This window comes from Lutjanus erythropterus, chromosome 3, assembly GCF_056507025.1.
Source record: "Lutjanus erythropterus isolate fLutEry1 chromosome 3, fLutEry1.hap2, whole genome shotgun sequence".
In the NCBI taxonomy this organism is placed as follows: Eukaryota; Metazoa; Chordata; class Actinopteri; order Lutjaniformes; family Lutjanidae; genus Lutjanus; species Lutjanus erythropterus.
The window spans coordinates 14,905,540-14,921,053 of NC_139319.1; the positions used below are offsets into that span (position 1 = coordinate 14,905,540).

At 39.8% G+C, this 15,514-nt stretch overlaps 1 protein-coding gene across 2 annotated transcripts in view; it reads left to right on the forward strand.

Annotated features, from left to right (window-relative positions):
- The first annotated feature begins 657 nt into the window (after window positions 1-657).
- The window catches only part of znf827 (zinc finger protein 827), a 92,617-nt gene continuing 77,760 nt past the window's right edge, over window positions 658-15,514 (forward strand). For both annotated transcript variants that reach the window (XM_084715142.1, XM_084715143.1), the window contains exon 1: window positions 658-1,018. In XM_084715142.1, coding sequence (XP_084571268.1) covers window positions 976-1,018 — 43 coding nt within the window. In that variant the 5' untranslated portion in view covers window positions 658-975. The remainder of the gene's footprint in view (window positions 1,019-15,514) is intronic.

Here is a 15,514-nt window from a genome sequence, read left to right on the forward strand (position 1 = left end):
TTGCATAGTGGACAACTCATTGATTAAATTGTTGCAGCTCTAATGTACTATAATTCTATTCATAGTTTACTGCTATACTAAAAAGTCCAAAGTATTATTAGTATTGAAATGACATCGCAGCATATGGATTTAATACATCAATAAGTGTAAACTAAGTCCTCCAGTCAACATTTGCCTACTAATATTCATTTTCAACATTTAATTTTGACCATTCAGCAAATGGCACACTTATTTTTAATTACAATTACGATCGATATCGTTGAAGTGTTTAAATTCATGCTTAACGTGCATCTTCTTTATGTATTTCATAACGTCTGAAATTGACATATACATTCATGTTTGCATCACTCGCATAAATTATAACGATCCCTGACTATTATGCCTTTTATTTCTGAAAGAAATTTAAAACGGATTCCGTGAACGTGACTCGACTCCACCGATACGCTGAATTAAACCCTCTTTGCTTTTTTCTAATACATTTTCTTTTCAGTAATACACCCTGAAAAGCTCGGGGGCACCTTGTCCGTACGCTGCTCCTCTCGGGGGCGAGCTCCTCGAATGTGTGCGTGCGCGCCAAGAGCGTGTTTGAGTGTGTGCGTGAGTGTGTGTGAGAGCGTGTGTATGTGTGTGTGTGTGTGAGAGAGTGTGTGTGTGTGTGTATGAGTGTGTGTGTGTGTGAGTGCGTGTGAGTGTGCGTCTGCTCTGCTGTTGCTGCCCTTTGATCCCTGCATTAGTGTTAGTTAGGGGCTCGGAGACACACTTGCACCGAGAGCAGCCATAGTCAAGACACGGCAACAACAACAGCGGCACCTCCTCCGCCTGTGTTCCCATTCCCCAACAATACACTTTAAACCGAGCAAAGCCAGGTGCACGACCAAGTCCCTGCCATCACTGGCGCCTCCAGTCTCAATGGGAAAAACCTTTTTTCTTCTTATCCCTAAACAAGGACGAGAATGTGATTAAAAACGGGGGAAAATGCCAAGGAGGAAGCAGGAGCAACCCAAGCGCCTGCCTTCACGTAAGTCGTTCACTCGATTTGCTCAATTTTAACGGCTCTCCGTGTGTTTTGCGCAGTAGTTTAGGGTTAAAGAGGTGAAACAGACAAAAGACTCGGCGTAGGTTATTTCTCCCTTTTTAGGTCCGAGCGAGGCAGCCATGTTGTTGGCGATGGGTAACGTTAGCCAGGCAGAGAGTGGATAAATGATACGTGGCTTTATTAAAAGAGTATAATCGATAAAAGGTCCGATTCCGCTTTAAAGGTTGCGGTCAGTTGGCATATGTGTCGGTTGTGTGTGTGTGAGGGAATAACGGCCGAGCGTTTTCGGTTATGTGTTCGCCTCTGCTTAGGTCGCTTTTCGGGTAGAAAGGGGAGGATCTGGGAGTCTGGCCGCAATAAAATGAAGGGTCAGTCGGATCAGACAAGCCAGAGTCTGGCTACCCGTACCCTAGTGTTCCTAGTTAGCAATAGCGCTATCTAGCAACGCTCGGTAAACTTCATTTCCTCGGCGATAAACGGCTAACTTTCGCCTCATAGTTTAGTGCTTCCAAGCCGCGGAACCGAATTTGTTCGCGCTTGTTTGTCGTCGACTTTAAAAAGTGTGGAGAGATTTTTTTTTCCACAAGCCCCAGTGTAATTTTCTTCTACCCCTCCCAGTCTGCATGCAGGCAGGCAGGCAGGCAGGCTATGTCAGAGCCATGGTCGGTCACCTGAAGTTCAGGGTTTTCCCCCCCTTCCCTTTGCAGCCATTCATTGCAGACAGACTACGATCAATAACGCGGTTAGAGAAGGGAAACGACAGTTGTGCTCTCCTACACAGCTTCAAATAACACTACACTGCAGCAGAAACCTATTGTTAATCCCGTTGAGTTGATTTTTGGAAGGAGGTTGATTCACTTGTGTACATTTGACCCACCGTATCTTCTTGGATGTTCGTATTGTGCCTTTATCAGTCAGTCCAGATAATGAAAAGCTGCGATAACACACTCCGGCCACTAGAGGATTGCTTTAGATAGATGGTAGTGGGCAATGACAACCATTATTATTAAAGGAATTATCCCAGAGTGACATTTTTTTTTGCTCCTGATCCTTTTTGCTCAATACATGCGTAAGCAAACAGCTCAATTAGTCATATTGGTATGCAAATGTAATGAATAATTGAGTGATTCATCTTTAAATCAACCACCGGCTTGGTACATTTATCTTATGACACTATCTTCTTCATTTCTTAAATGTCACACCATGCCAGCTGTTCAGCACAACCAGCCACGATCACTTTAAGCCGTCTCTTTTACTCAGTTTACTGACATATAGTTTTCTTTTCAGTTGAAAAGGGGTTAGAAGAATGAATGAGCTCCTGCACCTGTCACAGCTTAAAGGCACACTATGTAGGATTTTCAAAAGAAAACCCAAAACAGTGTATAGATTCATAAATATAATCCCTCTCAATCATCACTTATGACCCACCAAAAGTGTGTGCTGGTGTCTGTGTCTGCAGAGACCCCACTCTTTGCCTGTATTTCATTTCTTTCTTTTTTTCTGTGTTCAGGACACTTTCCCAACCCAAAGCGTCACTATTTGACAACCTGGGAATGAGACTCAACAATGAAATATCTTTATGATGCATGTATAAACAGCAGTTAACAAATCCTGCATATTCTGCCTTTAACATTTCTGACATATAAATCAAATATGTATCAGAGTACTTCCTGCAGCTACACAACATATACATAAATGCAGTTTTTCATTTTTTAGTGCTAATATTCACTGATCTGCTGCTCAGTTGTTTGACCTAGGGTTGAACTTGGGAAATTGCAGCGGTTGGCTGGGAGGCATAGAGGTGGAGACTGGGTGACAGTGGTGACTGACTGTATCTCTGTGTGTGTGCGTGAGAGAGACTGAGTGACAGGGGGATATTTGGACAGTGAGCCCTCCCTGATATGCTGCATAAGGAGTATGTAAGCCACATGGCTGGACTGCACAGAACAGGGTCATGATGTATAACTGATGGTAACCCATTGCAGCTTTTTTCCTTAACACTCTGCATACCTTGGCTTCTTTAAGAGACCCTCGTGTCCACTGAATGCATTTTCCTCATCGTTAGCCAGAATCTGTCTCATGAAGTGTATAAAGTGTACAGTGTAATCAGTAGTTTGTCATTTCAACCCCTGAAACAGGTTGCCTTTTCCTGAATTTCCTTTCTTTGTTAGTGACATTCATCTCCTTGTTTCCAGGCTGCTTGTACTCTTGTTTATTATTAGGCTGTATTCAGGATACAGTATGCAGTACAGTGTGGCTCATTGATACTTTGATAAGTTGTACATTTTCCTTCCAAATAAGAAAAAGTGTCTTGTCTTGGGTAATTGGAGTGACTCATTGTGTAGGATTTTATCACATGTCACCCTGTTAACAGGGACACATTTGTATTAATAGTTTTTGAATATTTTTGTGATGTGAGTCAGTAGTCTCAAAATATAGCAGAATTGAAATAGATTTTATGTTTTTGTGCAGCAGACATAAAATCGTGTTTTAGCACCTACTGTAGTTGCTCAGGGAATAGCAATTGATTGTCCATTTCAACATCCAAATGTACCCTGGAGGTGAATTTTCACTACAACAGGATAGAGCCGCTTTGTAATGATTGGAATATTTAAGGACATGCTTTGTTAGTTTCAAATGTAAAATAAAAAACAGGGTAAACCAGTTTATGATTTTTTGAAAAATCATTGAAACATATTAGAAAAATTGTTGACAAATAATAAAATAGTAACAAACATCCAACAATTAAAACTAGGACTGTACCACCTCCAAACAGTTTGAAGCCTCATTCATAACATTGACAATCTAAATCAACATTTGAATGCTGCGTGCTTTTTTCGTCTGTTCGTTCTGTTTAAACCTGGTATTTCTGCAATTTCAGATTAAGATCAGGCTGCACTATTATTATTATTATTATTATTATTATTATTATTATTACACTATTTGTAAAATTAGATTCCAGTGGCTGCTGTGAGAGGTTTTTTGCGATTGTGATCCAGACTATTCCAATAACTCCAGAGTGTTGTGTGAGTGTGAGTCCAAAAGTCAACATTAAGTGAAAAAAGATCAGTGCAATCATTTCCAAAATTCTCAACATGTTTTTATCTAAGGAAATAATCTGCTTCAATCAATATTTGTTGGTGTTTATCCCTTAACTGCAATCACTTGCCACATACAAACATGGGCACGCACCTGTATTCATGGGGTGGTCTGGCAGCCATCTACCAGCACAAAAATGACACTTATGGTGACAAAACTGATAAATTATATTCTTTAAAGGATAATGATTAACCTAACTCATTTAATCCAATAAATCATTTTATTTGAATCGGGACTTTTGTTTGAGGATTTAACATTTCTTATTGGATGATGACGTCATAAAATATGACAAAAGAAATTTGTTTCTTTTGTTTCAAATGTAAAAAAAAGTCATTAGGTACAGTCCTAATTAAAACACATGAGGATGTGTTCACTAAAGCCCCCTGATATTCAACAACGTTTTTCAAAAGATGCACAGTTTATGTGTGAAAGCTGTATTTCCCACAGTGTCATCATTATATTGTTTGGATCAGTCAAACATGAGGTCCAATATTTTCCATCTTTTGGCCAACAAGACCAAAGTTAGCCAATGCCAACCTTTCAATTAAGCTTTGTAATTGGTCTGCAACAAAAATACTCTTCACCCACGTTTCTGAAATCATGTACTCCTGTGTAGGCACTGTACCGGAGCACTGCTGTGCCTGTGTTCCTGGGCTTAAATGAAAGCCTTTTCTGATTTAGGAGTTGTTTCCCTCCTCAGTCAACAAACTGTCACCGAAAAGTATGAATTTGTCAGAAGCTTTTTGCGCTTTGTTTTGGATCTTCCCACTCTAGAATGGAAGTGTCACCTCATGCCATTCGCTGTCAGTCTGTGTGTTTTCATTATTCAGCCAACAACACCCTGGTGGTGTGCCAGCCAACAAGCACAATATCGAGCTTCAAATCTCTTCATCTGTGGTGAAAAAGGGCAAGCTAATACACTGGCTTTAATGCTGGAGGTGCTTTATCTTAGCACAGACCCAGATATATGGGCTGTGCAGCCCAGTGTGCACTGTCCTATTGTCTGTGGCACAGCTTGTGAGAGGAGACTATTCTTTAAGTGTGTGTGCACGGCACGCACATGTGAAAGTGAACACGCAACCCTTGTGTGTTTGTGTCTGTCTGTCTGTGTGTGTGTGTGTGTGTCTGTGGGTACATAAGCTGGCTATGGAGGTCACAGTACAGTATGGCGCCTTCACTCTGACAAGTAAACATGACCTTTGGTGCCACAATGAAAACTGCCATTCTTTATGACCTTGCAGTGTGTTATTGTTTGTGTAATTTTGCTGCCTTATTACTCACTCTTTAAAGTTAGGGTTAGTTAAAATGCTTACAAGGTCTAATATTTTGTGCATGTGACTGTGATTTCAAGTGACATGTTGGATTAGTCAGAATAGGGTGAAATATTCTGTATTATTTGGCATATTCGATGCCAAAAATACACATTAAAGGCTACAGTGTTTGTTGTCATTGGATTGAACAGTTCCCCTTAACATTTCTCAGCCTGTCGTCATCCTCGTCTTTAAAGCCTTTTAAGGCAAATGGGTGAGTATGTTAAAAATACAGACTGACTGAGAGTCCATATCATAAAGAGCACAACCTTAAGTGTATTGGGAATAACATGGGTATTCTGCTCCATTCTCCCCTGGCTGTATCTACATTTGAAAAGGAGAGATTTTTAACATTTCTGGACAGATTTCTGCTCCTCTTCATCAGCCAATAGCTGACTGACTGGGTGGCTCTCTACCTTACTGTAATGGCGGGTCACTGGCTCCCTTCCACTTGCTATGATTATAATGACCTTGGTGGGGCTGGGGCTTGAAAACATTGGTTTAAGGGGAAAGGAAAATGAGAGGAGGTTTCCATTTTGCTCTTGGCATAAAATTTGTGGGGAATTTCTGCCAAGAATCCCCCACCTCACCACCACCACCACCACTACGTCGCCCCCCACCTCAACTTGATGGGGCTTGGGTGCTCTGGCGGTGTCGAGCGAGTGGAGCTCAAGCGAATAATGATACACAGGCTTTAACTTAGAAATGAATTAAAGGGCAGGGAAAAGGTGGTAGATGCCTCGCTCACCATCCACTGCCACAGAGAGCATAGAACCTGCTTTTAGTGAACATCCGCACTCAGCGACCAAACTGAATTCCGTTTTTGTGATTTACTGAAGAGTAAATGAAAACAGCGAGTCTAATTGGCGTGGTTTCAGAGAAGTGGCTAAGCCTCAGGGTGTGAATCTTATACGCAAATGTTAACTTTATTCTCTGCTACTTTAGACAATTGGCAAGGCTCATTTGCAGTATGGTTGTTTATCATGTCAGTGATAGGATTCAGGGTTAATACGACTTTAAAATAAATGTTTACTAAGAATTAAATGTCTGTTGGTGTGTATGTTCTCCAAGAATAATCATTTTCTCAAAATAACTTTTCACATAGTAATTGAATGATTCATTTGAATTTGTATTTCCATTTATTTCACATTTACATAGTACATCTAGAAATTAAAAAACCAACTCGCAACTCAAAAATAATGACTGAATATTTGTGAGTGTACTGATATCGATACTGATACTGCTTTTTGATACTGATACTTATTAGTACTCTAATTGATAGTACATGCTATACTTTGGTGCAAAAAATATATGTTTTAAGCAGTTATTTTATTTTTGTTGTAGAAATTACTTATTGTATTAAGTAATTTCTGAGTTATTGCATTCAGCTGCATTTTAATCAGATTTAATAAAGTAAGCCCACACTCGTGAACATATTGCCCTGTCAGATATTTAGCCTACGTAATGGTTCATAAATATTGATAGCAGCATCTTTTGTCCAGGAGCTTATTGATATTTCAGTACTGACATGTTAGGAACCAGTACTGCTTTAGCACTGGTTTCAGGACAATAAAACTGAAGATTAGCAACTGTATTGTTTCAGGGTGTACATTTAGTACAAGTGGTAACAGTATATGTCTTGATATCAAATTGTTCTGTGGAGAACTTCAGCCTCAGTATGCCCTGTTAAGTGATGAAGTGCAGCCTGTGATTTTTAAACGAATGAGCTGTGATGATTTTTTTCATGGAAGTGAAAATGATGGATTGATAGTCATTATGACGTCAGTTATACCAGCAACATTACATGTTGACTACAGTGTCAGTGGTCTATACCTGTAGAATGCAATACAATAGAATGTTTGACAGACATTTAAAAAATAGGTGAACACTTCCTCTATCCATATCAAATTAAAAACCCTCTAGCATTTCTCTGGACAAAATCTCTTAATTTGTTAAGGTTTTTTTTGACAAAGGCAAGAAAGATAAGGTTGGCAGAAGCAGTGGACATTCTGTCCAATACACTTAGGAGATGCAGCAGTTGAGCGAGGTAGCAGTCATGCACTAGTAGAGGTAGGCGGCAGGGTACTGGATGTTAGCTAAGCTATGCTAGTCAAGATAGCCTAGTGAAGGCTAGACTGTTGCAAAAGTAAATAAGAAGAGAGAGCTCGAGTACGTTCCTATTTCATTCAGATCTTTTGTCAAGAAGCATTGTGGTTTCCAAGTGAATTATAGACAAGTAGTGGATCAGACAAAACTTCTCTGTCTTCGTTGTTCAACCCAAGTTAGCATAAGATATGTCTCTGCAAAAAACAAAAAAGTACTGTTGGTTGTGTCCAGGCTGCCTTAATGTTGTATTTACGATCCAACATTTCACTATAATGTTCCTTCATGTGTGTGTGGTGTTGTAGTTAAGGTGTAGTAATACTGACATGTTTGTTTGTTTTTTAAAAAGTACTTATTGATCGTAATGCACATATTTGTGTGATTTATGTGATATTAAGTATCATTTCACAGCAGAATTCCCAAAAATTTCTACATTTTCTGCTAATTTTCATTTCATTAAAACACACAAATACATGTCTGGATTTTTTTCTTCAAACAAACCAAAAAAAGTTCTGAGACCTTAGCAAGAATTAAAGCACATGTCTTTGTTTTCTCTCTGTACTGAAAACATGTGTAACCTTGACCTGACACCATGTGACACTGTGGAATATTGCATACTGTTCCACCCCCAAATTGTTGCTCTTATCTTGTCTTATAAACCACAAATTTTCTTGATTAGAAAATGTTTGAGGTCACTGCAAGGAGACCAGAGTGTTTAATAATTTAGTATTCAGCAGAAGAGCTGATAAAGTGTTTACATGTGCATGTAAGAGGCTAGTTGTGCCCCAGAAGTCTAAAGTAGCTCACCCAAAGTTTTTTTAAGAAGCTCAAGTATTTAATGGCAATGCAACAACTTAGTGAAAGCATCTTTATTAAAAGAAAACTAACACTTCGGCTATTTTTAATATATGTATATGTATTTATTTGAAATTGATATTGTTATATTCTTATATTCCATAATAATGTGTATGTCAAAAAATAAATCGAGCAGGGAGTTTGAAGTTGGCGAATACCAACAAGATAACCAACAATTTCAGATTTTTGTATTTTAAAAAATAAGTGCATGTAACCTGTAATTTATGCACACCTGAGGGTAAGAAAGAATAATATGTAGTGAGCAAAACTGGATGATTCCATAAATCTGACCTAACCAGATCTAACTGACATCACTATTACAATTATAACAAAGTTCAGAAACAATCCCGACTCTTCAAATTTTCACGTTTTTCTTTAATTCAATTCGAATGAAATGCTTCAACATAATCTGTCAAATCAGACGTTATTATAGTCAATATTTATCAGCTATCATTTCAGTATTGAAATAATAAATAATCATATTAATTTTTCCATTATCAACTGACAATTTTTTGGCCCTGATAATTATCCTACTTTGAATGTCAACTGAAATTGTTTTGTGGCACCAGTTATCAAAGACTCTCAAACAAAAGTTGCTACTAAATGCTTAGTCAGATTCTCGATGCATTTTATTTGTTCTTTTATTCAAGATTTCAAGATTTAGTTTATTGTCATTTTCTTGTGCCCTTGTGTACATAAAAAAAGGAAATGCTGTTCTTCCTAGCCCAGCGCAGTTCATCAACTTTTCCCTAATGTAAAACATTAATTTTGGCAATTTTATACAAGCACATTATTCATTCAATAGTGTAAACACTATTGAATGAATAATAATGAAATAAATGTATGGGGCTGATAATATTGGTTGGCAGACTCGTATTTCTACTTAACCTTGGGTATTTTCAGTGCAACTAGCAAAAACTTTCACATGATCTTGTGTTTACCAGTGATGGTAGAAAAACATTGAAAAACTTGCTCTTTCCAGTTTGTGATTCATTACTTGTTTGCTGGCATCTTAAAAAAGTAAATCGTGGGACTCTACACCACAGTCTAACTCAAACTGTAGCAGTAAAAAAACTTGAATTGGTCAACTTTTAAAATGTTGAATCTGTGATGAAAACCTCTGATTCGTCTTGATCAGTATCTGTTTACAAATTACTTAGTTCTCTATCAATAACTAAGTTGAAATTCACTTCAGATGTTTGTTATCTAATAACTTGAAAGTGCCTTCTCTGAGCAGAGGATCTTCTGCAGCACAAAAGCAGGTAACAGTAGTTGTCCTAATACCTCCAGTACAGTACCTGCCTGTCTGCCTGGTCTCAATCAGACCCCCTCTGTGTGGAATGGAAGTGCCTCAGCCTTGGTAACGATTTTTCCCGTGTTGACAAGTCACAACATGGAGATCTACAGCTCGGAGAGCAGCCCTTTGGCTACGCAGAGCCCTGCTTGCACTGAGTAATAGCAATCTCACAGGAGTAGCAGGCTTTCAGCTGGCAGCAGTTCATACGGAACAGCTCGCCGGTGCAGCTGGGAAAGACAGAGCAGAGTGGAAAGGGAGAGAGGAGCTGGTGGTGGTGGTGGTGGTGGTGGTAGCAGTGGAGAGATGGAGGGAGGGAGGAAGTGGAGAGGAAGAGCTGTTAAGAGCTTTGGGCGGTTTCTCTGTTGTTGTACCACACAAGTGCATCCAGGCCCTGCAGGACAAGCCTTTAACAGGCATGAGGGATGGAGAGCATGAGAGGAGAGGAGGAGGAGGAGGTGGAGGCGGCGGTGGAGGAGGTGGTGGTCTGGGGAGCTGAAGCCGGCCAGTCGTGCCAGACGCCCGCTCTAAACAGGGATGTGATTTATTGTTGGACTCTGTCTCACGTTTCACTCCTAGAAAGACACTAAAATTACATTGTACAGATATAAAGAACTTCTGCAATTGTCTTAGAAGAAAGACCATTGCCTGTGGGCTGTGAAGAAATTTTGGAGCATGTGGTACATCTTTAACTAGCATGTGAAACTGGGAAGTTTTGGGCATGAGGGGGGATATGATTTAAGTTTTTTTTTTGGCTTTTTTGACTGTCCCTACACACTCACTGCTTTTAGCATTATACATTAACGCTCCATAAAGCTGCTTTTTGAAATGCAGTAATTCACTGTAGGTCATCAGTGGATGTATATTTTGCTAGGGGGCTTAAAATGGCTTTTGGCCAACACGTTGATCTTTGTCGCCCTCCCTGAATGCACTCTGCACGGCGCAGTGCTATGAGATGACCTCACTTCCTGTGTGGGTAGAGGAGGGCAGGAGGCCTCTTGCACACACATGCACACAGATATTCTCTCTCAAGCACAGCGTGGCTCTAGTTAGCCTTTAGTGCACTAGCCAGGCTAACCCCTCTCTCCTCTCGGTGTGGAAGTGTTTCCACATTGCACATTTAGGCAGTCAAGAGCAAGGCACAGGCTAATGTCTTTAACTAGCCGGGCTAACAGCTGTGTGTCTGCAGCTTTTTGGGCTGTAAGATCGGTTTTATAGGCAGATTAAAAGTACAGAGAAGGGGGGGGGCTGTTACAGACACAGGATAGTAGGACCATAAGGCAGTGACAGCTCTCTAGGGAAACAATATATCATCTCTAAAAGGAGAGTGGAAGTGTTTGGCTGCGGGACAAAAAATCCAGAGAAGTTAAAATCATTGATGTGATGTCATCTCTGAGAAAGCCATTGTCAGTGCAGTGTGAGGTTATTTATGACGCTGAAAATGCAGGTGAGCGTCTTGACTAATTCAGTGTTGTGGAGGAGGCTTCCCCATTTGCACAATGTAGTCATAGCATCCTCCTAATGCATTAAAAGAACAATGTGACTCAGGGCTCATCCTTTCATTGTTTACCAAGGGCATTTGGTCACTTGATTTTGCCCTTGTGGTGCTAATGAGATTAACCAATCAATGGATATTTCATTTTCAGTGAGGAGCTATGTAGTTTATAGCAGTGGTTCTCAAATAGGGGTCCAGGGACCCCCAGGGGTCCGTGGCACTCTATCACTAGTTCTGTGAAAGATTTTCTGATTCATTTAAATCATTTAAATTATCATGATATGAAAATTTATTTATTTACAAGAGTTGCAATTTAGTTACAGTTTTAAATGTAAAATAGTTCATAGATTATACTCTAATCTAACAATCTCTCTAATCAGGCTGCATGATTAATGGTAAACAAAATCGAGATTCAATTCATACATCTATGGGATTTCATTTCTAAATGACGATGATTCACTTGCTCCTAAAGGAGGAACAAACCACATCACAAAATCCTAGCCAACAGACTACACAAACCTTAATAATGCAAACATTACACAGTGCTTCTGCATTCAGTATTTTTATGTTCATCAGCATTTCAGTTAATCACTTTGATTAAATGTTTTAAAGTAAGAGAGGAAGTGTAGGTCCAGCACTTTGATGTGTCAAATCTGTTTAAAGCCCTGTCTAGACAGCAAGTGTCTCAGACTGTTTTTCTATGACTGCTATAAATATTTATGTTGAAAAAATCAGAATTGTGTTAGAGAATCGCAGTTTCAAAAAATTGCGATTCACACTTTAGCAAAAATCATGCATCATTTTCCTGTTCTGCAGGAAATTCTGATCATCAAACACTTATTTTCCTGCATTCTGGTGATTTTTATGCATTGAATTTAGTCTTTTCTACATCAATTTATCTTGGGAATGTTTTTATTTGTCTAAAAATGAGGCTTTCAGGCAAGATATTGAGGGGGACCTGTTCTGCACCCCCCCAAAATGTATGGTGTATGTATGTTACTGGTATTTTGTGTTGACATGGTGCAGGTGTTTTTAATATATTTCTAATACATTTATCTTGTGTTGTTCTTTCACACAACTAATTAGATGTTTAAAAAAATAGGAAATACATGAGCGGTCCCTGTTATATTTTCTGTCTTGTAAGGAATCCTTGCCTGAGTAAAAATTGAGAATCTCTGGTTTATGGCACCTGTAAGAACCATAACCATAAGTAGAAATGAATTAAGCAGGACAAATTAGCAGAGCAAGATAATGAATGAATGAATGAATGGATGTAGGTAGGAAGCTATTCTAAAAAGACCTCAATCAGATGGCTCAGTAACTCATGATTGCCCGTATGTTCCCACTGCCCACGAGTGTGTTGAATGGGGGCCATGTTGGTTCAGATTGCCATGTCATTAATCCCTCGTACTCTACAGGGGAGTGGTCAGCGGCAGATGTATTTGCACTTCCTCCAGAAGGTTTTCTAGATTAGCACAAATCCTCCCAGAAAAACCGTTTAAAAACCTCATTTGGCACGCACAGCCAGACTTTGTGCTCATACATTGCTGGCCAAAGACAGGCATCCCTCCCTCTACATCTCATTCTCTCTGACTCCCCTGATTTTTTTTTTTTTTTTTTATACCCCCCACCCCCACCTTGTGGTTCTCAGAGCTTAGCCCCGTGTCGTTTTTGGACAGGCCAGTGTAATTGTTTGGAAACTCGGTTCTGTCATTTGCATGTAGCAAGCAGCCACTTTGCCAGTTTCAGTGGTTTGACCTTGTTGTACCTGCCAGCCAGAAATGAGATCATCAGAAGAGTAGACGAGAAGCTGACATCTCTCCTCCACCTACCCGTGGCTTTAAGTGATGGTTGTCATAGCAATCATTATGCCACAGAACAGACTCAGTGGGTGAAGGATGGCTTTGAATGCGGCAGCCTCAGGTCACAACCTGGTTATGACAGAACAGATAGACCTATGAGGGTTGCAGTGCGTACACAATCTGCACAAAGTAAACAGCCGCATACATTGCACGTCAGGTTCATATAGATTTCAGGTGAAGATTGAAATTACTAAGGCAATGTCTCCTTTTTATACCTTGAAGAAAGCGAGGCAGGTATTGGTGTAACGGAGAGGGAAAGAGCAGCATGGGGCGAACAATGCCTCTCATTCCCATCAGCTGCCCTGGCCAGCATTTAACATGGAGATTGGAAACGGAATAAGCTCTCCCCCCATTCTCCCTGGACCTGCATGTAAATGAGGTTAGCGGTTAGCATTTCCTGCTGTGCCACAGCAATTCTTCCCCCTCTCTTGCTCCCTCTTTTTCCTTTTTTTTTTTTAAATAATGGCCTGAAAGTGCTCCCCCCTTTTCCTGGGGTAGGGACCGGGACCAATGCTGATTAGTGTCCCTGTCCTAAGTGACAGGCTAAAATCCAAGCAGGCACTGCCTTGGGCGCCTCTGCCAAACAGCCGTCAAAGCAATACCACCATAAAAAAAGGCATCTTCCCCACCGCCCATAGTTCTCAAGATTCCCTCCCTCTTTTCTTCTTCCTCGGCTCATTCTCCCTTGTCGTCCTTTCTGAGCATCTCTAATAGACACTGCCCAATTTCTCTAACACACTGTCTCCACACATACATACATACATACAAACATGCACATATAGAATTACCTCTCACTCTACCCCCACCTCCCACCGGACCTTGCTTTGTATCTCTGGGTGGACTGGCTGCTATAGAGCTGAGTGTCCCTTTTGCCAGTAGGGCGATTTACAAACAATACATGGACGCTGTACACACTCCCACCTTCCACCCTCCTACTCTCGCTCTCACTTCTCTTCCACAGACACACAATCACCTCTGTGAGGAGCTTCAGTATGCCAGAAAACTACACAGCGGGGTGATGGCCTGTTCTTTTCGCACTTGTTCCAAAGAATGTACCCTGTCTACTTGAGAATGCTAGCGCGACATCCACGTCTTGCTTGAACGAGGTTACTTTGTCAACCGGAAGGAAAAAAAATGACGGGATCTGACTTGTATGTCAGGTGGCTTATAATTAGCAGTTTTCAAAAGAACATGAAATGGTAATCTGAGCTGTATTCATGACAATTTTGCCTGATATAAAGCAAATACGCGAGGGAGTTAATGTTAGTTGAACAGCGGGCATATGCTAATTACTCTGTGTTTGAGAAGAGGAAATGATGAAAAGTAAAAAAAGCACTGAAAAAAATATTACTTTTATGTCTCCATAGCTGTATTAAACTGGTTATCATTGTGCTGTCTTCTGGAAACCCTGCACACACAATACCCTGCATAACAACCACTGCAGCATGGCAAATTAACCAGGTTATATCAATCAAAATGTAGTACCCCAAAGTACATTTTAAGTAAGTAATCCAGCATTGGGCATGTATAGAAAAACAATTTGTGTTTTTGTGAGCATCATTTCTTGCAGTTTTTCACACATGTGCATGGAAAAACACAAAAGTTTTTTTTTCTACCATATGTGGTGTTTTTAAAGTGTGCTGCATGTGTTTGCCTGTATTCAGTTTTTACAAAGAAGGATGCCACCCACATATGCCTATTCCTATGAGATGGAGCGGCTGAAGTCTTGATGAATATGAACAGCTCTTTCTCACAAAATCAAGAGATTGGTCTGTGTTGTTGTAGTCTAGCGTTTAGACACTGTGCTGGTCCCTTTTCAAGCAACCTATTATTAATTGTTTTCTCTTAATTTGTTTACAAAGATATGTTAATGTGCATCAGCAGCAGTTTCACATGTCCCCCAATATATGGCATAAATGAATCAGTTAAAAAAAGAAATTTAAAATCAAAGTGTTACCTTTTTAGTAATAACTTTATGAAAATGAAGGTCAGTAATTCTTAATTTGTCTGAGGGAGCATTCATGCCATCTCAACAGCATCTTCCTGAGTAGCCTACTTCTTTTTAAAAAATGAAAGGATTGTGTTTTGGCTGGTTGCAGACAGACTTGGCATCTGGCTTTTATCCACAATAAATGGAGTGTTATATTATGATTCATCATGAATAGCAATGCAAATCATTACAAATTTTGGATAGACTACGTCTGCACTGTATTGAAATTAAAGCCATGTTGTGTTGTGTATTTAGCCCACAAGCAATGTACAATAGAGCAATTAAAATTAAGCATGAAGGCTGAAAACATTTAACTAAAAGAGGTACTTAAATAGACTAAGGAAATTAAGATTCAATTGCACAAAATGATACAATGCAACATGAAAATACAAGAAACTAGATATTCTGAACCCATGTGACCAAATGACTTTTTTATGAGCAGAGTGGCTGGTCAGCAGTTTTAAATGCTG